General features: G+C 40.2%; 1 protein-coding gene across 3 annotated transcripts in view; it reads right to left on the bottom strand.

Annotated features, from left to right (window-relative positions):
• Positions 1-384: 384 nt before the first annotated feature.
• Positions 385-25,592, bottom strand: part of LOC121295545 (protein Shroom4-like) — a 60,227-nt gene continuing 35,019 nt past the window's right edge. Inside the window, exons 3-11 of one of the 3 annotated variants that reach the window (XM_041220296.1) lie at positions 15,260-15,391; positions 11,857-13,913; positions 11,057-11,811; positions 7,609-7,670; positions 6,344-7,078; positions 5,252-5,902; positions 3,943-4,108; positions 2,813-3,085; positions 385-2,329 (exon numbers count right to left, since the gene is read on the bottom strand). In XM_041220296.1, the coding sequence (XP_041076230.1) occupies positions 2,060-2,329; positions 2,813-3,085; positions 3,943-4,108; positions 5,252-5,902; positions 6,344-7,078; positions 7,609-7,670; positions 11,057-11,811; positions 11,857-13,913; positions 15,260-15,391 (5,101 nt within the window). In that variant the 3' untranslated portion in view covers positions 385-2,059. Of the gene's footprint in view, positions 2,330-2,812; positions 3,086-3,942; positions 4,109-5,251; positions 5,903-6,343; positions 7,079-7,608; positions 7,671-11,056; positions 13,914-15,259; positions 15,392-20,182; positions 20,414-25,592 lie in introns of those variants that run through there. The other 2 variants (XM_041220298.1, XM_041220295.1) reach the window with 2 other exon arrangements.

Genomic DNA, 25,592 nt, shown 5'->3' with positions numbered 1-25,592 from the left:
TATTTGTATTTCCTTTTTTTTTTTTCATTCTAGCACACAGTGCCACCTGGAGGGAAAATAATAGTTAAATTGCAATTTTAGAAATCAAATTACACACACACACACACACACACACACACACACACAAAACACTTTCATATAAAAGCAGACAGAGCTTGACTGCTTGCAAGATAAACCAAAACATTGATATGGTATATGATACGGCTCAATACTATTATTGCCAGAATATTATATGGGGTTCATTTAGTGGGGGGCATAAAACACAATAGGAATGCAGGGTAGCTGAAATGTTGAATATATATATATATATATATATATATATATATATATATATATATATAATATATATATATATATATATATATATAATCCATATATATCTACATGTTCTACATGTTCAAGTTATTATACAGATCATCCACAGACAAAGATCTTCAAAGCATGTCATTAACTCATCTTGGGCAATCTGTACACTTTCAAATAAATGATGCATTCACAGTTGTATACATTTGACAGCTAATAAAAGTGTTACTGTCAACTAAAAAAAAAAAAAATGACAACAAAATTTGGGAAGCTCTGTCACTGTGTCAAAAACTTCAAAAAAAATGTAAAAAGAAATTACAGAAACACAACACACTAGTATTTTCATAATATTATTATTTATGGTACTATGTTATATTTTACACAATTACCTTCTAATTGCAGGTGAATTGAAGGCCTAGCAGGATGAAAAGCAGCCTATATAGCTATAGAAACACATATAGATACAATGCATATATACATATATTTATATAGGAATAAAGGATCCATGTAATCCAGTAAGACTGTCCGTAATCATGTGTACAGTATTTTGCTTCTCTGAAGACTCCTGAGTGTTTCATTATATTTGACAAGGCCCCGAGATTAAAGTACTGAACTATTTACTTCATTTAGATAAAACTGAATTGCAGCAAACCACAAATTAATTAAACAGAATGATTTTTTTTTTTTTACAAAATGTACCTAACAATCTCCTGCAGTACATATTTCATTAGAATTTCCAGTTTTCCATTCTCAGTTTTGTTTGGCATGAACAAGGCACTATTTTCAGGATATAAATATATATAATAAGAAAGACTAATAATTTGCAAATGCTTTACCATTGCTTAGAAAAGGTCCAGTACTGTAACTGTCTGCTCTGGCTCTCCAATGACGTCAGAAGCACGATACTGCTTGGTTTGTCATTGCTGATTGCCTAAAAATAAAATGAAATATTAAGTCGCCTTTGCAAGACAATAAGAATTTGTTTTAGAGATATTTCTTTGGCATTAAAAAAAGGGTACTTTTTGCATGATTTCGGATTTTCGCAACTGTCAGAAGCCTTACAAATCCTACTCAAGTCTACTAGTTCACTAGGATTTACACATAAATTGATATGTTGCTGGAAAGATATTTTATTTATGTGTACGATGACGAATAAGCTCTACACTCTAACATGATTCCTATGAATACATTGTTTTTCAAGTCTCAGTATGCAGGCGACTTCTTTAATGCATTGGAACAAACAACAACCTTTACTGTCTGATTCTCCAGGTATCTGATGACACGCAACAGGGCTAAAAACGTTTATTCAAAGCAATCAGAGTTTTGATTGTTTCTGCACAAAATCGTTAATTATTTTCAGAAGTACTGCAGAACTTCTATAATACTGGTCACTGCACTGCACTGCATTAAAAAAAAAAAAAAAAAAACTAAAATTCTGCTGCAGCATAGTAAAACCTGTATCAACAGTCACCTGGAGTAAGCTGTACTGACTCTGTATTCGCAGTACAGGTAAATGGCACTTTGAATCAGCAGTCACAAATGTTGAGTCCCATTGGAGATGATCTGCTAATTCAGATTACTGTGTTGATGATGAACTAATATTTTAGCACCTGTCACACCACCAGGTTCCTTCATTCTAGACCAGCATAGCCAGGCTCATAGCAGTTTGTTCAGCAGTGTGCAAGGCCCATGCCCAGGTTCTTGATAGTTTGTTCAGCAGTATGCGAGGCCCACGCCTATGCTCCTGGTAGTTTGTTCAGCACTGTGCAAGGCCTGTGCCCAGGCTCTCACACAGGCACCGCAGCTGCTCCTCCCCCAGCCGGATCTTTTCCTCCAGCTGTCGCTGCTCGATGATGAGCGCTGACTTCATCTTGACAAAGTGCCGGTAGTCCTGGAGCTGCTCCTCAGTGAGGTATCGGGACAGCACCTCCAGCACCACGCGCTCCCGCCTGTCCACGTGCTCCTTCAGCTCCCGAGCCTCCCCGAGCTGCCCCGACAGCTGCTGCTTCTTTTCAGTCAGGGCCAGCTGGGAAGAAACAACGACAATTTGGAATTATTTTGTTAGCTACAATCAATTTCAATAAATGGATCTTCCCTTAGAGCTGCATGAACAGCTAGCTATTAGTAGACCTACAGACTCAGGTGAGACTTAATCATGCTATAACCAAACAGAGGGAATTTGAATTAGAAATAACCAAATTTATAGAGAGACTGTTCATACCATGCCACATACAACAAACATAAAAAAATAGCAATACATTACATTACATTTAAAAATACAAGTCTAAACAAATAAATAAATAAAAACAAAATTGATTCACTGATTGAAATGACCTGGAAATTCAAGAGGAGCTAGGCTCCTGAAATCATTGAAATATTCAGGAGAGACAGACCGGGACCAATCCGAAAACACACTGGCAGCAAGTGACTGGAAGTGAGGACAAGTGTTATGAGCCCAAAGAACAGTGTTTTTTCCCAGCTTGTCCTCCACTCTATGAGCCCTTCTTACCCTCTCATCATGGCTGGCCTCGAGACTTAGGCCACTCAGAGCGTTCTCCACCCTAGCCAGGCGTCCGGACAGGGACAGCAGCAGGCTCACCACCTTCTCCAGGTCTCCAATGAACATGCGGAACTTGTCCAGCTCGTTGGGCTTGCAGACGGTTTGGACCAGGCTCTCCACCTCCTCTCCCAGGGTGCAGTTTGCACCAATGTCCTCCAGGAGGCTCTGCTGGGCTTCGCGGAGCACCGACAGCTTCCTGCTCAAACTGTCAATCAGCTGTTGCTGTGGAAACAGATACACCAATGTTAGGAACAGTTTTAAAAGGTGAACAAATTAAAATGATTCGATGTGATTTAAAACCAAACCCCATGCATGCACTCTCCAGTCTGCCAAATACAGACCCTTCTTTCTCAGGTGAGATGTGGAAACATCGTTCTTTCCCTTTTTTTACATGTTTTGTCTGTGTTTACACCACGCATTTACCATAGGATTACCCAGGCTTACCACGTTTTACTGTGCTTTACCATGCTTTCACTATTGTAAACTTTTATAAGGGTCTTAGAAAAAGCACTTCACCAAAATGAATGTGTCTGTAAAAGGGATGATAACTGTTTAAACTTTAAATGTTTTCCACATGTTAAACATGTATCATTTCAAATATAGGTCAGCTATAGTGTTTATACAGCTGAATGTGTGTAGTGCCTGGTGATTTATGCAATCTGTATTCAAAGTCCTACCCATGCAGTGTCCACATTAATGGTGCAGTCATCACAAAGTAACAGCACTCTAATAGAGGGCTTGATTGAAGAATATTAAAATTGAAATGCATTTAACCCTTAGGTAGGAAATTAAACAGAACCTAACACCTATCATTAGCATATGTTTTTTTGGCAAAAAAAAACCTAAACACTATTCTAAAATAAATAAGAACTAGTGAAGACTACTTACAAGCTCTTAAATGAATTAGATTACATTTTTAGTAACACTATTGGGTACATTTTACCTTTTGGAAAAAACAATAACGAACGATAATTTAGAGTAAATAGCTTTGAGAATCGAACCCAAAGTCTTTAGTGTTATATTGCAGAACATTAAACGGAATTTAACATCACTGCTCTGTAAACATCTTGTGGCTGTACCTTCTTAATGGCGAGCTCATCATCCTCTTCCTCCTCCTCCATGCCTGGCAGCTCCTTCATCCTGTTGAGCAGCTCTGCCTTGCCCGCGGAGGTGCTGTAGTAGGAGGAGCAGGAGGTAGGGCTCACTGAGGGGCCAGAGGTCATGGAGTGGGCCAGCGGGGAGCACCTGGCAACAGGCAAGAGTTCACTGAATAAAGCAGGGACAGCAGATCAATATCTTCCAGTAGATAGGAAGATTTACATTCAAACATGAGAGTTTAGAAAATGAGAGGCCATTCAGCCCACCAGTGCTCATCCGCTTCCTAGTAGCTGACTGATCTCAGAACTTTGTCAAGTTGAGTCTTAAAGGACTCCCACTGATTCTGCCTTCACAACATGACTTAGTAGCCTGACCACTTTCTGTGCTGCGCTTGATGTAGTGGTTCGGGTTAACGATGTCAACTCCTTTTTAAATTTTAAAGACTTCAAACCCCCCCCCCAAAATTATTTTTTGTTCCAGGCTAAATAGATGTTTAAGAACATTATCCATCATCCTTAACTATTAAACACACTGCTGAACTGGAGACATTAAAACAAGACTTCTAGTCAAAGTCATTGAATTGAATTTTTCTAAGAATATCCTGGCAGGTCAGGGAAAACTGGCTGAAAATCATAGCGCTCTACAGTTACATCTAAAACATACTGTGGAATTTTCTGCTCTTTCCTATCGATTTATGCCATTAGGCCACTTGATGGCAGTGTATACATTTATTTCAGACCACTTGAGAAAGGCAAATGATTACCTTACAATTTCAAAACATTGCCACCAGATGGCACTCAGTATAACAAAGAATCTGAGAGCAGTAACAGAGATCACTACAGGCAGGCTGTCCTTTATAGCACACACTTGCATGGCCAAATGGCCAAATACAAATATTTTCCTTGACATGCATTCCATAATAAATAAAAGCTTTTAGAAGTTTAGCAGTGGAGATCACTGAAGGTTGGTGACATATCCCTCAGAAGCCTTGCGGACACGTTGAATCGATGTAGTGGTATGGCAGGTATTTATATATAACATATAGTAGACCCTGACATTGATGTGATGCAGCTATCTGAAATCTCTTTGTATGAGATGGAACCGATGTCAGATAACTGACTATACCGTTAAATGCAGCTTTGTTAACTACTATAAAAAGAATAGCATAGTAGTGCGCTGGAAATTAGGACATTTTCACCCACTCAAGGTCAGAGTGGTGGAGTTAATATTAGCTTGATGTAATATGACGTCTTAAACAACAACACCAGCTGAACTAAAACACCGATTCACCTCTCTGGCTGAATGTCCACGTTCAGTTGCAGGACGTTTCGATTGTTCCTCCTCTTTTCAGCCGGCCTATTCTCCTCGCTTCTGGGGAAGATCTCCTCCATGAGGTCTGCGGCTGTCAGTCTGGAGCAGGGGTCCAAGATGCCTGCGAGGGAGCTGTCTGTGCTCACAATGTCCCTGAGGAGCTCATCTGGAGTCAGGTTGACCAGAGCTGCCTTCACCACTTCCACCTGAGGAGGCTCTTCCCCCTCCTCAGGAATGGTGTCAATATCAGTTTCTAGAACACTCACACCAAGGTGTGTTGGAGTCTCCCGAGTGCTTTGATAGCAGGCCGGGAGACCTTCACTTATGGCATCTTCACGTCTATATTCGTCTATGTTAGTTTCTAAAATATTTTCTTTAGGTTGAATGAGAATGCATCGAGTAGTTGTTGGAGCTGCCTTTTTAAACTCCTCTGGTCTCCTATAGACGTCTCCGTTTTGTTCGTAGTTCATGGCAAAATAGGACTCAGCCAGTCCTTCAAAGCCCTTCTCAGGCTTGATGCTGAAGCAGAGCAGGTTACCGTAGAGAGCCCTCTTTTCATGGCCCATGACAACCTGATGTGTTTTCATGGGCACCCCCATTGCTTCTTTGTCCATTGATGTTTCTGCTCTCCTACAAAACAAATGGAAAGTTAGCAAGCGGGATAACGTTTTATGAAATGTAACATTTAAGAATCAGAAAGGCATGAAATTATTTCTGTCAAGCTCTATGGACATTGCAAATGTAGTTTGAAGAGATAACAGATCAATCTTTTTTATGATTTGTTTTGGTCTATAATGTACAGTATATAAAATTACATTTAATACTAATGGTATATACAAACAATGTTCAAATATTTAAAATTCCCCAGCGCTGTAATAAAATATAATATGTAAAACCTTTCAACTGCTATTGCTGTGATAATGAAATACTGCTGTAATCCAGTTAAGAAGTGGCCAGGGTCCAAGCAATGACCTAACTGTAATTTAAACTGGTCGGACTAATGGCACAAATTGTGTTCTTTCTTAGGAATAAGGAGACTACAGGGACCCAACGCCCCCGACAAACACCCACCTTGACTGCAAGCCAGCCGCCGCTGACACAGCGAGTGCGTCTGGAATCCTGGGTGGCACGGGGTCACCATGAAGCTCACAGATGCTGTCTTGCCTGCCTGCGCAGCAGAGGGGGTTGCAGGTTTTGGGCACAAGGGCAGACCTGTGATTGGCCAGAAGCAGCCCATGTGGCTCGTGGAAGCACCTCAGGTAGTTCTCTAGCGGCTCTCTCAGAGGAAGGCTTCTCGAGCGCTGTCTGGATGTCTCAAGGCTGCAGGGCGGAGGAGAGGGATCCGAGGGGCTGCTGTTATACCTGAGTGGCGGTGCACGCTGGGAGGTCGGCAGGCTGCAGAGTGCACTATGGGATGCTCTCCTGTGCTTGTATTTCTCCCAGTTTGGGGGTGGCGGCCTGGGAGGTGGCGGCCCCTTCTTCTTGCCAGCCTCCTCCTCCCTAGGCCTCGGCTCCTCCAGCTCGCACAGTGCCGCTGGCCCTCCAAACTCCCTCCTTTGCAGCCATTGCAGCCGCTGCAGGTCCACCTGGATGTTACTCTCGGACAAGGCCCTTCCTCTTTGGGGGAACTTGACAAAGCCTTCCGAGTGTCCTTCCAGGGGAGTGGTGGTCCAGCTGGTGCTTTCCTGGTCTTGGGAAAGGTCATAAGATGATGCGGCCCGGTGGTGAACCCATCTACTCTCAGGCTGTTGAGTAGCATCTCCCAACTGGCAACTCTTCCTGCAGCACTGGAAGTCTCCGAAAACACTGAAACACAATACCACACTATACAATACAATACATTTTCTATGCTTAACTGGTGCAGAGAAAAAGCTTTGTCAAAAAAAATGTTGGTGAATTTAAAGACAATTAATAAGAAGGCGGCCTTTGTAACCCTTTATCTTGGCAGTTTCAGTTACTGATTTACTACAGGTTTTTAAAAAATTCTCATGTTATTATAAACAGATGTTAATGTTAAAATGATGCAAACCTTGATACATTGGTTTAATCTAGAATACTGAGATATTAAATGGGTGTTAAGTGTTCTACATAATTTCCCATCTATCAACGAAAACAGTTGTTTTTTTGTAAATGTATGGACATACTCCAGATTCATAGGAATCAAGTATGCTTCAGAAAGAAAGATGAAAAACAACATCTGAAAAGAGAAATTTCTCTGGACTTTCCAGATCAAGCTGTTGTTATTTTTATTTTTTTCTTGCATGACAAACAATCTTCTCATCAAGTGACTATTAGTCATGCGTCACTGAGACCCACAAACAAGGGAAGTGCCTTACCTCTCTGTCAGACTCACTTTCCTGTTGATTTTTGTTTGCTCCTGTTCTTCCACAGGAAATGTCTGCAAGAGAGGATTGCCAGTTTAAATGAAGTGAAAAAGCAGCTGCCGCAAGTGTTGTAATTACTGCAAAGTAACTAAAATAAGAACAAAAAGGTCATGAACAGCATTGTTCACATTTTTGGAGGCTGTGAAGTGCCAAATCATCATAAACCTGCTTAATAAATAACAATCAGGGGAGGGGAATTTTGGAATTTTGAATCCACATGATGCCCAGGTTAGTTAGCCTTTGCTATTTCTAAATTGGAAAGGGCAAGACAATGCTTAGACTCTTAGGAATGGTAGGAGAGGATCCTTCACACTGGAGAGCAAGGTCCTGGAGAGGAGGCTAGTGGAATAACATTACAAGATCATATCAAAATACATGGGAAACATTTCTTAAAACAGGAATTAAAATATACATAAGTCACCTTAAAAAGGTATAGTTATTTCCTTAGGGGACGATCAAAGTGATTTTGTAGAATATACAGTAGGACTATATCTAAATGTCTATTTGCAAATATTAAATAGTCAGTACTATAGGTTAGACTTTTTTGTATAAAGTGGATTTTCTAATTAATCCAGTAGTTTATCAGTATGGTTTAGACAGAATTTTGGAGTTCACTGCTTGCTTTTCAAAAATATTAAAACCAGAAAAAATAACCATTAGATTGGATTAGTCACAAAACCTGTGCAACACATATATACCAAAACATAAGCTAACCAGGAACCCAGCAGGACCATCTAAAGCACTGCATGATTAATTCAAATTTCTTACAGCCTCAATATGTATGCCAACCCCGAGTGATCTCTTTGTTCTGACAGAAGAATTGACAGCCTGACATAAAATATACTGCTATCAAAAACTCAAAATAAAGACCAGACTAAAGCACTACACAGGAAAAGGCGTACATTGCTCACATGCCCCGGGAGAATCATGTGTAACTACACAAAGCTACCACTGTGGAATGCAAACTAGGTGTAAAGGAATTAGATTCTGGTAGTTAGAAGAACAAAAAGAAAGACATAAAGTAATTGCAATTTAGTGTAAAACTGAACATGACTGTTGGATGGCAGCTTTAATATGTATGTGCAATACCTGGGAAGATGTTCTCTCTCTCTCTATCTCCAGCTTTTATTCTAAAATATTAATACATGCAATGAAACCTGAATTACTAGACCACAATAAGACAGAACTACTACTGTGTTTATGCATTTAAATGTATTTAAAAACATTTATAGAAGTTTGTCTTTATAAGTCAGTTCAATTTTTCCAGAAGATTAACGGAACACCTACCAGCTAGCAAACAATAAACCATCTTGCAACTTGCAGCTTTTATATATTACAGAATACAGACTGAGGAGTAACAGCCTATCTTAATAAAGGTTTATGCTATATATGCACCCCTTTTTTTAAAATTAATTTTCCAATTTTCTCCCAATTTGGAATGTCCAGTTATTATTCAACCTGGCTCACGGCTGTAAACCCCGAACTAACTCGGGAGAGACAAAGATGAGCACTCGCGTCTTCTGAAAGGAGTACCGTCATGCCGTCTGCTTTTTTTCGCTCTGCAAGCCCGCCATGCAGCCATATCCAGAACTTGAAGCATCAGAGGACCACGCAGTTCTGAACTGCATACAGGCCGGCCTGCAGGCGCCCAGCCAACCACAGGGGTCACTGGTGTGCGGCAAGCCAAGGACTCCCTAGCCGACCTAACCCCTACTCTGCCTGGGCAGTGCTTGGCCAATTGTGCGCCTCCCCCAGGGAACTCCAGTCCATGGCCGGCAGTGGCATAGCATGGATTCGAACTGTTGATCTCCAAGCTATAGGGCGCATCCTGCACTCCGGGTGGAGTGCTATTACCAGATGCGCTACTTAGGAGCCTCCACCCTTTTTTTGTTTTGTTTGTATTTTAGTTTAAATTGGGACATAGTTTAAAAAAAAGATTCTTGTAATTCACACATTCTCTGGTCCCAGACTGCATACATCCTTATTATAGCACACAGACTTCACAGCCTAATGCTGTACTTGGATCACAATGTAGTGTATTTCCAATGGAAGCTCTAAGGGGAATGCACTGAATTGTTTTATCTGACAACATCCTATTGTTTTCGCTGCCAAAGCACTCCGGCCTGGTCCAGTGGTCAACATTTCTGACGGTCTCAGCTGGGCCTGCCTACACACAGCCGGGATGGTGAAATCTAAAAAACAAGGCCTGGACTTTTATTTTACAGCCCTTTGTTTTCAGTAAGTTAATAACGTTTTTATAGAAGAAACCAATTCAGTAACAGAAAGAAATAAAAAAACAATTGTGATTGTGTTTAAAAATAAAATCTGTACCATCAGTAGCATACAGGAGGCAGAAACAGGAAGTACTGAGAGTGTTCTAGAAGAGGTGCTCACATGCACACAAACATAAAATATTTATATTTTTGAATTACAGCAGCTTTAGAAATCTGCTTAACACAAAGTGGACGTGTAAGGTTATAGTGTGCACTCGGCCGGTGGCCCATAATAATTCTGCATTCCAGACAGAAAGTGGGATCTGCAGTTACTGTTGTGGTAAAAGAGTGATGTTGTTGCTTGGCCAGCCCCTGCTGTTGGGCCTGTGGTGCCTCACAGGAATTCAGTAGGGCGGTGTGGCCACAAGGACAAAGGGCTTGTTTTTCTGGACTGATAAGTATCTAAACAAATAAAACTATTAAAGCAAAACATTTCCAACATTTTTCAGAGCCCCCTGAATAAAGCAGCTATGTTCCAATTTTTTTAAAAATAAAATTAAGATATTTACTTAAAGCTATTTTTGGAGGGCTGGATTTAAGTACACATTTTATTTTTTTCAGCTTGGTAAACTTGTGAAGATGGTGGTCCACTATGAAAGGCGCTATAATAAAATAAATATTGATTGAATGACAGATTAATATCCTCTTTCAAGCTCATCCATTCACTATATACTGTTGGTCTCCCAATAGTTTGGAAATATCTGTTTTCATTTAAAAACGTGATATCTGGTCTAACACAAGATTAAAGAAATGTGTTTCAAGCCTTGCTTTCAGATTGCCTGACACTTTCTTGGTCAATTCACCTGGACCGTTTCAACCAGCTGCTTCGCCTAATGATCGACAGTTTGCAGCCAGTAAGATGCTATAACCCCGAAGACCCTGATGAGGTGAAATGACCTGGGAAGTAAAGAAGCAAAATACTTTCTGGAAAGCAAGACAAGCAATGTGTAGTATCAGATGTCATGTTTTAAAATACAAATACTATTACTAAAACATAACTGCACACTTCATACCTGCATAGTGACCTAAATGTGCAATTAAAAAAATATATTATGTTACCTACAATGACTTTAACATGGCAGCCGTCTTCCCTCACAGAAGGCAGCTGGAAATATCTCACTACTTACCTCAAACAAAGGCTTCCTTTCCGGATTGCAGACATGATGGGAGGCACATTCCTCATAAACTGCAACAGGCGTGGAATAAAAATCAGAGTTTCTAGTGTGTAAATAGTGTTCACAATACTGCCTATGTCTGTGGGGCAATGTCCTGCAGTCTTCACTTACAAAATAGGCCATGGGTTTGTGTGCCACAGTCTCAGAAGTTCTCATCCTGTAACAGCAGCTGTGGTTCAGATCTGCTTCATCCTTATCTTGGTTGCAGCATCTATGCTGTTCCACGGGTCTGAGCTCTGTGGGATGATAGGCACTTAATACTTCAGGGCTGTAGTAGGTTTGGGGAGTAGGTCCTGGGGAGTATCTCCTTTCTCCTGGACAATATGAGTGGTTAGGATTGCAGTTAGGTTTTTCCAGGTATTTCTCACTGAGATCAGACTTATTGTGCCTGACTGGAAGGTTTGGTAGATGAGATGAAGAAAGACTCTTGCTTGTCTCTTCAAAGAACTTCCTTCTGTCTGCAAAGGGCAGGATATCGCTCTCTTTGGAAGCTAAGGCTGGAGCTGGCTTGGAAGGTCTCACCACGTCTGAGGTCATCCTGCTGTGGTTTTCCTTCTCTGGCTTCACCTGAGGTTGTAGCTTGTGCTCAGGTGTCCACTTCCATCTTCCACCTTTACTGTGGGTCTGGTCTTCTTTTTTCTCTGAAATTTCTGGGGAAGGAGTATGATGTGCGATTTCTCTAAACCTGCTGCCAAAGTTCTGTGGACCTGTCTGCTGTAGGGGAGGACTTCTGCATCTGATATTCTGTGGACCTGTCTGCTGTAGGGGAGGACTTCTGCATCTGATATTCTGTGGACCTGTCTGATGTGGAGAAGGACTTCTGCAGCTGATAGTCTGTGGACCTTTCTGCTGTGGAGAAGGACTTCTGCAGCTGATATTCTGTGGACCTGTCTGCTGTGGAGAAGGACTTCTGCAGCTGATAGTCTGTGGACCTTTCTGCTGTGGAGAAGGACTTCTGCAGCTGATATTCTGTGGACCTGTCTGCTGTGGAGAAGGACTTCTGCATCTGGCATTCTGTGGATCTGTCTGCTGTGGAGAAGGACTTCTGCAGCTAGTATTCTGTGGACCTTTCTGCTGCGGAGGTCTTCTGCAGCTGGTATTCTGATGTACTTTCGGATGCCAATGAGAACTTCTGGTCTCATGGAAAATAGCCTCTTGGCTTCTGGCATCAGGTTGGCTAATGTGCACCTCAGTAGGGCTGGTGGTTTTATTTAATTTTGACTCACTCCCTTGTGAAGAGGGTGAGCTGTCACTACAAGGTGAATCATATTCCGGTTGCTCATTCACCTCCTCCACTGTTTCTTCTCCATACAGAAGGGTCGAGGAGCCTCTGCTTTTCTGAAGTTGTGCCTTCTTTCGCTGGATCTCGTTGCGCAAGTTGGTGGCAAACCGTTCACTTCTACGCCTGGCTTTGGAAGACCTGTGCTGCCGAGAAGCTGCAGGCTTAGCGGCGACCTCAGGCTTGCTTTTCTCATATATTCTGTCTTCCCCCAGTAGAGTGTCTACACTGGAAGCTGAAGTCAAGCCTATGTTTTTGAGGTCAAGGGTTTCTGGCCCAGGCTTTGGCATCTCACCAGGAACACTAAAACACCTTCCCCAGGTTTGATTGTTGCAGCTTCCAACATCCGAATGACCATCTATGGTGTTAGCTTCTACTTTGGGCTTGACAATTTCTGAAGCTGTGACTGATCCAGGTGTGGAGCACTGGCTTTCTGCCCACTCGACATTATAGCCTTTGGTTACAGGGTGAGGAAATTCTTTACTTGTCAGGTTCTCTTCTTCTTGGGGATGCAAAGGGGACCCTTTCCACACATATGGATCATGAGGAGCTGGCTTGTCTAAAGCACCGTCTTGACAACTTGAGAGGTCAAGAGATGGCAACTGTGATGAAAAGAGCTTTTCAGGTGCACTATGTCTGTGCCCATGATGTCCCATCAAATGCTCTTTCTTAAGACACGCAGACTCAAGAGGACCATCTGAGGACAGCTCCTTTCCCAGAGCTTCACTCTTTCCACCAAGGCACCCAAACTCTTCTGGCACACAGGGGCTATAGTTCTTTTGCCTTGAGGCGTCTGTGCTATGCTGATTAAGGTAACCTTCATTTGGAACAGTCTCAGGGCTGCAGCTCTTACACTGCTCCAGTTGTGAGCTCAGCATGTAGTACTGGTCAACAGCACCATTTTGTTGGAGATTTCTAGCATCTGTTGAACAGCCCGGATTGCAGTTTGGCTTGTTGGAGTTCTTGCCATTGGACAGCAGGGTACTGGAGGTCCAATTACCAGGCTGATTCAACATGTGCACAGGATCAGAGGCTCTACGCTTATCCGCACAACCAGGACCAGTTCTGGTGGCTTTGAAACTCTCCCGGCGGACAGGAGGCTGAGGAGGACCTTTTGAAGCACTGCTTTTGCTGTCTTCACCATAACTGTAAGACGACGGATGCCCCTTTACCTCCGAGTGCTGGCCTATGCAACAGGGCTTACTTTCTTCCAATAGTCCACCAGACTCAACGACACCATGAACGCACCTCCCTTCAGCATACCTGCAAGGCCCCAGCCCATGCAGGTTGTCCATGGAGCTGGACTCATCAGGCTTCAGAGAGACAGCGTAGTCTGAGGTGTTGGAGCTGGCAGAAAAGGAGCTGTAGGCAGAGTCCCTCTTGTCGTGGAAGATGGACTGGTCGACTGGAGAAAGCTGGCCCTCGTAGTAGCCCTGGCTGGGCGGGTCCAGGCTTTCCATACTACCAATGGAGCTGCTTCGGTCCGTACTGCAATGTCGAGAAAGCTGGTTCCACTGCATTGAAAGATCACTGGAAAAGAAGACAGAGTATTTGCTTTATTTACCAGCCCACTTGAGAAACTTTATAAATAATTACAGTCCAACTTTTTTTTTTTTTTTTTTTTTTTTTTTTTTACTTCAGAATAGCCCACAAAATTGAACTCGGAACAAACTAAATGTAAATTACTACTGACATAGTATGACCTTGTGTTTTTCAAGTCGGTTTTAAGGGCACAATACTTATAGTACATGGCTAACAAACAAAATTATTATAAAAAGCAACAACTTACCAAACCACATACGTCTGTTTTTTTGGAGATTTCAGAATCAAACTCCCAAAATAAAACATGCATCCTGTACATGTTGAAATTCAACTAAACTTCCTCATAACATAGTCTCATTGGGAACATGTTACTGACAGAAATGTCCCTTTTTCAATATAAACAGAATCGTACAGGCTCAGTACTGTATACACAGCTTTAAACCTTGCTTGTGCAAGCACATCTCTTGTACATGTATGGCAGCATTTATGTGCTTAACAAAATATGTGAACAAAGAAAGTACATTGTTTGCTATTAAGACTGATCTTATTGTTATGTATTTGACTTGTTTTTCAGGTTTATTTTTTATGCATTTGATCCCAGAACTGGCCCTTCATATCTTAATATGATACTTTTGCGAGGGGAGGGGTGAGGAGTGAATTGTAACAGTTGTTTTAAAAGAAGGTATAATAATATTATGCACTTTGTGCATGAGATGAAATACATGAGATCACAAAACACTCCCAATCACACTCTATTACTGCTCCACTGGTGGGTTTAAACTTTGAACTTTAAGTTTTACTAATTAAGTGAACCCCCCCTCCCCTCCCCCCTCTCCCATTTCCCTCAGACACAAACTGTACCAGCAGACTCTGTCAGACAGTGCATGTCCTTAAACGCTGGAGGAATTGACCAATTACCGATGTACAAGTTATCGCAAGTTCTGCATTAAACTGTGGTTTATCACTTTTTGCTCATGTGATACTTAATCTGTAGTTATTGAAACTAACAATAATTGATACTATTTTTAGAACTATTTAAAAAAATCGACCCTGCCATGCTAACGATTCTCTATATTCATTAAATTACAAAAATCATCTTGTAATAATGTAGCCATTTCATTTTATATTTAAAGTGACAAAATGTAACCAAAGTGCAGGATAAAGTTTCACAGTATATTATAAATACAAGTAAAAGTGAAAAGTCCAAAGTTTAACCCAGTGATTAGTTCTTGGCTCTCCACTGTTAAAAGCTTTCGTTACAGCTCACTACAGAAGCACATTTTACCACAGCTTGGTTTGCAATCTTCACAAGATATAAAACAGAGCCCACTCACCTAGATTCACAACCTGAGTGCCAGGACAAGCTGAAGGAGCCCGGGTGAAACTGCATGGCAGGGCTGTCAGGCTGCTGTTCAGAGAGCTTGGCCAGGTGCCATGAGCGAGGCCTGATCACTGGAACATTCCTCCTGTAACAAGGGGCAGCAGTGAGCCAGTAAACCAGCTAACATTTCACAACTCACTGAGATAAGTCTGTTTTAATTCAGTGTTCTTCACTGACTCCATGCCAATGAAGCAATACACTCCACTACTACCTCGTGTGGCTGTTAGAAGTACAGTATACTCTGGTTAGAACGCCACAGTCTGGCAGTATATAGATTTCTAAAGTAAAAGCCAGTACCTCATTTAATTAGTTCTTAAAGAAAGGAGAGAAATACTCTTTTATACACTAAAATGTGTGTTGTTTCGTTCATAATATGCCATTTATACATTGATTTTCTTTGCATGACATCTTTATATTAGATGAACAAACTGGAACATGGGCCATCATTAGCCACACATTACACGAACCTCCACCCCCACGCCCAAATATACTGTATAAACAATTACTACCCTGCTTTTATTAACTAGTGATAAAAAAAAAAATGCGAGGAGAACATGTAAAGGTAGTACAATGAGTGTTTTGTGGTGGGGGAGTGGGATGTGGGAGAGACAGTTGCGTGATGGAATGGTAAGTAAAGAGCAGAGGGCAGGTTACTTCAGTTAGCAAGCAGTACCATGTCTTGGGTGATCTACAGCCTGTGTTTGAAATGAGGTAGCTCACATGCCTCTGGGTAGGAGGAGCCAGTGCGGGAGTCTAAACAGCAGCAGGGTGCTATAAAATCACTGTCCGTCTTTCTTAGGCTCAACATCAATTTCCCTTCAGACTCAGACAAAGCACAAATACAGGCCGGAGTGATAGGAGTGAGAGAAAGCAATCGTGTGCCTGTGGGGGGGATGGGATGCATTTCATTCCACACTGTGTAAAAATCAGAGCCGTTTACCAAGATGAAACATTATTTTCCCCAAAGTTCTTCCAGATGATGGAGTAAGAAATGTTTCATCAGTTAAATGGCAAATTCCATCCACTGTTCTAGCCATATGAAATATAATTTTGGTTTTGAAGGCAAACATGTTTAGCTGTGATTCCCACCATTCCTCCCCCAGTACATTAACTGTGTTTGAAGGCATCACAAATTAACATATCTATACTGTACTTTATGATTCTAATGCACAAAGGGGAGGTTTGGAAACTTCACCCTCAACATTCTTTTTTTTTTTCTTTTGTTGGGGCATCATTGTGGATCAAACTATTTTGTACCATGGTGTTCTGTTGAATGCGAATGTGTGGGTCCCTGGCTGGTAGTTGGTTTAAAATGGCTGCCACAAAAACTTTACCAAAACTCCTGTTCCTATGGGCCTTGCGCTCAGCAACAATGCATGGGCAGAGACATTCATTCCAATGAGGCTTGACTTGTCAAATAGAAATGGGTTTACACATGCTATACACCCTCAGTGAATAATCTTCAGAAACAGGGAGCAGTGGGTATTCACCATTTCTTCATTTCTCTACTTTTACTGTTAACTTCAAGACCATTCCAATTCAAATAAGATGGCAGCACACTGCATAGCCCATTTTTCTTTTCTTTCAACTTGACAGCTGTAAAAATACACCATGCTTTTTTTCTCAGAGGCAGCTTTTCATCACAAGAGGAACGCAACACTCATGTATGTATGAGAGACACAACTTGGGAATACATTTTATTTATTCTTTCGTTCCTTTTAATCTTTCTGAAAGCATGGGTTGCACTTTCAAATAATGTTATGGTTTTAATCTGTTATTTAGTTTTTTAGAAATGTAACTTTTGTTATCCATATTTTACCTTTTGCTCACTTTCCCTGACCTTTCATGAAAAATGAATTCACAAACACCAAACATATTTAAAGAACTGTTTATATTTACACTTTCAGTAACCAAGAGATGTTTGTTCAAAGGTTCTTGAAAAATCCGGTTGGATTGATATTGTAGCCCATGTGCTATACTACCCTTGGCCTAGGGGTGTAACAATTCACTGTGTATCAATGAATCGTGACACTTGCCTTACATGATATATCATATTGCAGCAGAGGTATGTATCGTTTGTAATGTGACTAAAAGCAAAACATAGCTCATCGTGGTTCAGCAGGTGTATTTACAGTTGGTATGGTCACATACTCTCCCTATCGCAATTATTTGTTTGTCTTTTAACAAAATAATCCATTACTAAATGAAAATCTGATTTTATTGTGCTTCTGACAAGTAGACCATCTCATGTATCATGATACATCGTATCATGGCCTGCATATCGTGATACGCATTGTATCATGACATTATTATATCAGTACACCTCTACTCCCGACAGGAATCCCATTTCTTCTCGTGGAGTTGCAGATAGTTACTTTTTATAAACGGGGGTGGGCTCTCTTGGCACAACAGTTTCTACAACAACCCTCCAGGTGTTGGCCAGCATTCACTGCTAACACACCTTTGGCAAATACAATGTGAAAAACACAGTGAAGCTGTGTTTGGACAGTGCTTACGAGAATGGGAAGATGAGTACAAAGGATTCAACCATGACCGGAGCAGCGCAACTGCACTGGAGAAAAAAAAAAAAAAAAAAAACTAGAATAAGCACATATTTTTTGGCTTGCTCATTTCTATTTGCTGCAATATCAAAATGCACTTTTTAAACGTTTTTTTTCCAGGAAACCAGAAATGTTATTATTTCAGTAATTATCTTATCATCAGAAGTTTTATTTACAGATGCAGTACTCCGTGGATGGAAAATGAGAGTCAGATTTGGACAACTATCAGAGTACAATACAATTTATTACATTGTGTGGTTTTTCACGCAAATTGGGGACAAGTTTTTAAGTCGTTGCAGTGCACAGGAGTGAACACTGATCTCTGAAGTACAAAACTTTGTCTTTATTGTAAAACTGTGACGAGTTCCATGTATATTAAACAAGCAAAGTTCTTAAACTGTATTGTTTAAATTGTAAATAGTTCAAATCTTTTACTGCAAGTACTATTATAGACCGTCTGGTATTTTAATAATGTATCCTAATTCTGGTTTACTATAGATCCAGCAACAATAAGATGTAAACATTAACAGGGGACCCTGCTTAATAAATCAACCCTGTTAATGTTTTCTTATTACCACGTTGAAATGTCTTGGCAAGAACATAATGGGAGTCAGTACGCTCCTTATAATATTACTTTGGCTATTACCACACAAATATCACTCACATTTCAGACATAAAACTGATTTCTTTCACACTTAATAGAAACTTTGGGAAGAACAGCATACGATTACAAGGTTAATATAAAACTGACTGGCTGTACAGTACCGAAATGCTCTAGATACAAGCAGCACAATGTAGCATAACAGCAGTACAATGCAATGCAATGCGTACCTTGACAAAAGTGTGGTGTTTTATTACAATGTGTTGTATATTGAAAAGACATTGCATTAGCGCATACTATTGTGGTGAATAAAATACCCAATCCTACATGTCAGACAAACAGGCACACTTCTTGTCAACACTTACTTTGCCAGGTGGTAGACTGCTGATAACCCTTTTTGTTATTATTTAAGCTCATCCACTTTGTAATCGCTGCTTTGTGAGTGAGCAGGTTTAACTTCTTTTCTAAAACATTTCCAAGGTAAATCTGTCATATTGCAGTTTTCCCATTCTTTTGTCATGGTGATACTATGCATTTACAATGGTTTACCCTGGTTTGCCATGCTTTTCAATATACTTAACCATATCCCACAGGTTTTTACAAAGCTAACCTGCAGTATTCCCAGCCTGTTCTTTCACTGCGCTTTATTACACTTTGCTATTAAAGAGTTGCGATGCAGTTGTAATAAACTAGTTACATTTTTTTTTTCAACAGAAGAGGTTATTTTCAGTAGCAAGGAATATGCACAAAAATGTCTATTACTGGACATCGACTTCCACATTCTTAAAATACTTTTGGAAATGCAAATATGTAGTATGCAAAAGTGTACAAAAACACAACATTATATTTCCATGTAAATTAGAAGCATTTCATGCATGTCACTTTTCTGATTTAAGCAATTCATTTTGTCATTTTATTTTGTGTCCAAAAAAATCGTCTCACTGGAAAATGTTGTAGTCCCCTGTCATTCCCTTTAAAGCTGAACAGGGCTGCAACCTCTACAGACAGATAGACACAGTCAGTTTGTCTAGTTCATACACAATCATCTTGACTCCACATGAAGGGCATCTACAAATATCTGTTCAAGGTTAAGCTTTTATTCCCAGAGAATCACTGTTACAGACTGGTTTCCAGCTCATGTTTTAAGTACCAAAGCTACAGAAACAGCTGTAGACCCATATCATGGCACATTATCTAAGAGTTGAAGCCATGTGTCATCGTGAGTTATCTTGACTTGCAATCAAGTGGCCTAAATGACAGCATAATACTGAAGTTTCAGCTGTCCAACCCCCTCTGAGTACTTAAGTTGCCTATTCACAGCAAGAAGACATTATTACAATGACAGGCTGACAAACTCCTAATACGCTTTCTCAAAAAAATAAAAAACTGGACTGACAAATTAAATTAGCTTTGTTTATTCAAATGTCTTTTTTGTGTTTACTTTTCTGAACAGCTCGCCAAACATTTCATTCATTTTTAAAATTATTGTAGCAGTTGAGTTTAAATAACATTGGTTTGACTGTTTGCTGTGTGACTGTATGTTTTAATATATATATATATATATATATATATATATATATATATATATATATATATATATATATATATATATATTACACATATATATATATATAAAAAATAAAAATATATAAAAACAGATATAGTCACACAGCAAACAGTCAAACAGATAGACCTTTAAATGTTTAATACTTACAGAGCTCCTCATGCATCAAGACTCAACAAGCCATGCAGAGACCGAATGGCAGTCAATTATCAAATTAATTTCCTGGACAGACTCTTAATCCATTTATGAATATTTTCTTCTATCCGTGTAAATCCACACCCGGCATTTTAAGTCAGTCTCAGAACAGAAATAGCATGCCACTTCAGTAGCGGAGCATTCCCAAGTCTTACCAAGTGGAGACAGACAGAAACACTATTCAGTCACTATATATGTTAACCCAACCTGTTGTAGTAAAGTTATAGAGTCACATGACCTCGATGAAGCTAGACGTCACTGAGCACAAAATGTATTTTATAAAAAAGAAAAAAAAAAAAAAGATGATAGAACAATCAAGTAGGCTTTGGGACCTGGCCTCACGCAAGGGCCAGTCTCTATGCCCCTGGTTTTGTATCTGCCACATTGAGCTTTCTTTCATCACTGCTCCAAAGCCAGCCCAGACTCCAATCAGACTCCAATCTCCCTCTTATTCTCCTCTCCCCACAACACACCACAGTATTATAAGGCAGGAAACCTGGCATGACTAGCAAGGAAACAATGCTCTGAAAAGATAAAGCTGCCGCAAATATAAAATGGAGGTCTTTTAAAAAGCAAGACCATCCTGTCATCTAGAAACTCATTCGTGTTCGGCTGCTGGAGCACAAGCAGGAGCTGGATGAAGCAAGAAAAGAGAGCTAAATGCTTTGGTGGCTGGTTGCCAAGGCAAACGCTTTTTTTTATGGTGTCTGTTTTCTTTAAGGGCTTTTGGAGATGCCGATAAGTTGTTACAGAACTCATCTGAATCAGCACTATTGGAGGCCGCCTCTACACCTCTACAAATCCCCACCACCTAAAAAGGCAACAAATTAACTTAATGGTGTTGCAATAGCTATACTTTAAAAATCATGGTCCAGCCAAGCAATGTACACAATGCTACAAGGGGCGTTTGTTGTGCACCAAAAGTGTTCGAGTCAGTAGGTGACAATATTGAAGGTCTGGTGATCGACGCATGATGTGGGTGCCACCCTATGGAAGAAATGCAAACCAGACCATATTAAAATTCCTTTAGTCCGCCTTGTAAAAACAATTGTATGACATGGCAATAAGAACTTGAGGTTCATAACACAACACAGTTGTAATCGTTTAATTGGGAATCGGTTGGGGCAATATGGCCACATAATGGGGTAATACCTCCACAAGTTCCAAACCCATAATTGTACGAGCAAACCAGACTTTTCACTTGGCATGCAACATGTGACATGAGACCAATTCATGTGACATGCAACCAATTTCAGCAACCCTTACGAAAGGCAGGTGCATCACATGATAAATCAGGAGTCTCTGTTTGAGAAAGGTCCTGGACTGAATGTCAGACAGGGGGTAGACACGAACCGCAAACCACACAGTTCAAAGAGGAACATCTTACCATTCAACTAAAGAACAAGCTCAGCGGTCGAGAGGTAAGCCTGTGTCTTATGCTGATGTCAGTATTACTGACTGATCAGCTGCTAGGAGGAGATTCATTACATTCATTACAAAGCTTGTCCTTGAAAACACATGTGTGAGTCTACCTCGGCTCAGGGAGTTTCAACGTTGGGCTTGTAATTGTCCCCTGGGTTTTAGAGCGCCTTTACAGAATCGTGTACCTCGTAAGCCAGCATACATGCTATAGTGTAAAATAATGCAAATGCCATTACCTGGCTGTTCTGACTTTGAGTGGGGTGAAAATCAGTTTGTAAGAATACTTAATTCATTAGCAACAGCATAGCTAAAATGAACGGAACATTATTTATTTCTGGCTGTTTCACATCAATATCAATGTGCACAAAATAATAATAATAGTACTAATAATAAATTGAAGCCCAATTGCTAAAAATGTAAATAAAAGTTAATTACAACACTAAGGGATGCTGAAAACCTGTGGCAGCAGATGACTTATGCATCTACAAACTGGATTTGACTAATCCAGCCATACACACAGCCCATGGGAACAGGCTAGCTTACCAGACCATTGCAGTGGTTTACCCCTGCGTTCTTTCAGGACTTTTCTTTAAAAAACATAAATTCTCATGTCCTTGATGTCCCTCCTACCCTCAGCTTGCTTTGTTTTGTTAGCAACAGGGAGTCTAAATAAGAATGAGGCTCCGCTCCACACAGGTTTACAGGTCAGTGTGTTCATTAGTCACTATCCCTGCTGATTTCATGTGGATGAAGACAGAGCAATAGGACTGATATGCCTCGAAACAGTCATGTTTTCACGTTTCTAGGGAAATACAGCAGGCTTCTTTATGAGCAGTAAGGAATGGCAGTAAGAAAATAGCAAAGCACTCTGCAGCAGTGGGCAGATTTATAAAAGAAATTTGAGTGCAGAGGAAACAGCTTTAAAACAAAAGACTTTTATAAGTGTAGGACAATGAAACAGACTTTAAAAATGACACTATCCTGATCAAAGAAACAATGAACACAGCCCATGCTTTCAAAACATGCCAACAGACTTTTAATTTGATTGTACTTTAAAAAGACTGACAACACATAGGATATTATGCCTTTTTTCTTCTGTGAACTGACTGCAATGAACAGGTTGGCTGAACAGTACCTGTACTATTGCTAACGACTTGTTTTAGGGCCCTGGCCTTTCCTCAAAAATCAGTGTCTTGATATTCAAAACCGTCATCAACACACAAAAGTGTGTTAGATTTAGGACTGGACAATAATGAAATCATCAATTATCGGATGACTACAAATTATGTTTTAACTACCATTAATTGAGACTTTATCCATAGTTAGTGGTTCATCCACTCTCATACACTTTAAAAAAAACAATATATATATGCTTTTCGTGCATAAGTTTTTATAACACCCTAACACAGTAGAAGGGTTGGGACTGCATTAAAGTAATGTTCCTATGCCCAGTTTAATTACATGTCACTAAATGTAATTACATGTCACTAAAATTAACACTAGTTTTAGCAAACATACTAGACAGAAAGGGGTTCAGAATATACATGCTGGAAATCAAGGGAGTCACAATCAGATAGTGGCTGGAAGAGGGTTCTGAATGCTGCTGGGAAATCTGCACTTCAGTCTCCATGGAAGTACTTTTTACAGGGTTTTTGAATAAATGAAAAGCGGTCAATGTTAATGAACTTATTCGAAGCATTACATCTATTGTGCTCATTCATTCATTCGCTATAGCGGTCTCACGTGCAGTTTTGAAAGAAGAACATGTTGTTGCAAACATTTATTTATGTATTTATTTACTTAAAATAATGGTGTACTGATGCAGCTCCCATGATTCCTAGCAACAGAGGACATCATGGGGAAATCTCATAACAAGGGCTTCTAGTTTTCAGGTTTAATTTTTGATCATGTGATGTCCCTTTAAACATATTTTGATCTGATTCGTTTTCTTAATCAAACACCAATTACCAAAGGAAGTGTTTTGTTTTTTTTTACCCTTATATCTGGATTGAGTTAACAAACAATGTGCATTGATCTCACCTGATTCTATTTGAACCTGCAATTCGTTCTGGCTCTAATTGCCGAATTCAGCTTATTAATTTCCACTGCGTTAGTTTCTTGTAGTGAGTCACTAATTTAAACAATCTGGTATTCAGTTAAGGCTTAACAACTATTAATTAAGGTTTAAAGGGAAAAATAGAAGCCCTACTCAAAAAAACTCAAACCCACTATTCCAGGACACGTGGCTCTTTCATAAAGTGAGGCTGCCTGTCTGTCCGTACATTTTTCCATCTTTGTGTCACACTTACATGTTTGCATATACCTAGAAAATCGCTTACTAAATTCTGATGAAACTGGTTCATTATTTAGCATTAGTTATTGTGAGTATCACATTGTGGGGAAGTATCAGTCTGCCTGTATGGAACACAATAGGTTTTCTCACATACTGTAAATCAGTCATTTTAATAAATTAGTACTTCACCTCATTTAGGTCTTAATTGCCACTTTATCCATTTTCATGAAACTATTAATTTATACTTTGTGTTCTTACTGTGCACAAACTGTTGAAATATGTCACGGTGACCAACTTTTCGCCACACTGTTAACTGTGTGGCAACTGGGGATTGATGTTCATGACATGCCTGTTTATCAATGGTTTACGGCCTTTAAGCAGAACAATACCCTCAAAATACCCTCATCCAAAATGGACCAAACCTGTTTGCAGACTCCAGTAATTACTGCTTAACTTATATAGAAAACTAGAAGCAAATAACTAGCAAGGCCTGAGCTGCAGAAATGATTAAACACAGCACCTCAATGCATTCTGGAAGCTGCTGACCTTTCCAGGAGGGACAGTCGCATGATTTGGAAGAAAGGTTAAAATTCCTCACATTCTTGGCAAATGGGTTAATTCCAATTTCCCCTCACCGGTCCATGATTACAATTAAGTTTATTTGTGTTGAAAACCAGCTTTCCAAAATAACACACAGATATGCATTCTATTGAATGATCTGCGCAGGACACGGCCGTGACTCGGTCCACACAGGAAGGGCGCTGCAAGGGCTTTCTCAACACAATGCCCTGTTTGTTATTTTAAAATATACAGGAATCAGTTCTGTTAAGAAACATCATTGTGCATGAATGGAAGTCCCTCTCCTTATATATTAAAGGTTGTTTGATTACAAAAACGGACCAGACTGCTTTTATAACACAACACTTGCATTCCAAAACACTGTTCAGTACCATATATGCGTTTTTATACTATATATACCATACACTGTGTGTTTTGTAACATCATATTTAAGGGATAATGGCATTGCTGTGGAGTGATATGAGGTAATAATGGAACTCTCAAGTCAATAAAGCCAGAGACTGGTGGAAAGCCATTATCACTATTTATTTACTTCTGTGTCTGATATAATCATTGTAGTCAACTGAAATCTCAGCTGTGCTTTATTTGCCATTCTGTCATGGAGTTACAACATTATAACTGAGTACCATAGAAAACAATGGGAAGGCAGTGTCTGGTTGTACAATACAGTACACCCTTGCTATAACGAACCTGTTGGGGTGCTTCCATAGAATATACCCACATTCTATACTCTCAAGAGCTACATCAATAGAGATGAAACCAACAGCAATAGGTCAAACAAGGAGTCATCAACATACAACCAATACAAAACCTAGACCAAGACCACATTCCACACTGCAGCAGCCCCCCCCCCCCCCCTCCCCCTCCCCCCCCCCCCCCCCCCCCTCAATCAGTCAGCCTCACAAGGCCCCTTGGTATGATAATTGCTCATTACCTAAATGTACTAAATTGACCAGCTTCAGGATAAATTACCCATTTAAATAAGTATGATTGCGATCTCTGGAATAACACACCCCAGGGGATTACGTCTCGTGTCTATGAATAAAGTAAACCTGACGTTCTAACTGAAGC

The sequence above is a fragment of the Polyodon spathula genome, chromosome 20, assembly GCF_017654505.1.
Source record: "Polyodon spathula isolate WHYD16114869_AA chromosome 20, ASM1765450v1, whole genome shotgun sequence".
NCBI lineage: Eukaryota > Metazoa > Chordata > Actinopteri > Acipenseriformes > Polyodontidae > Polyodon > Polyodon spathula.
This window is presented reverse-complemented; position numbering and strand designations above follow the sequence as displayed.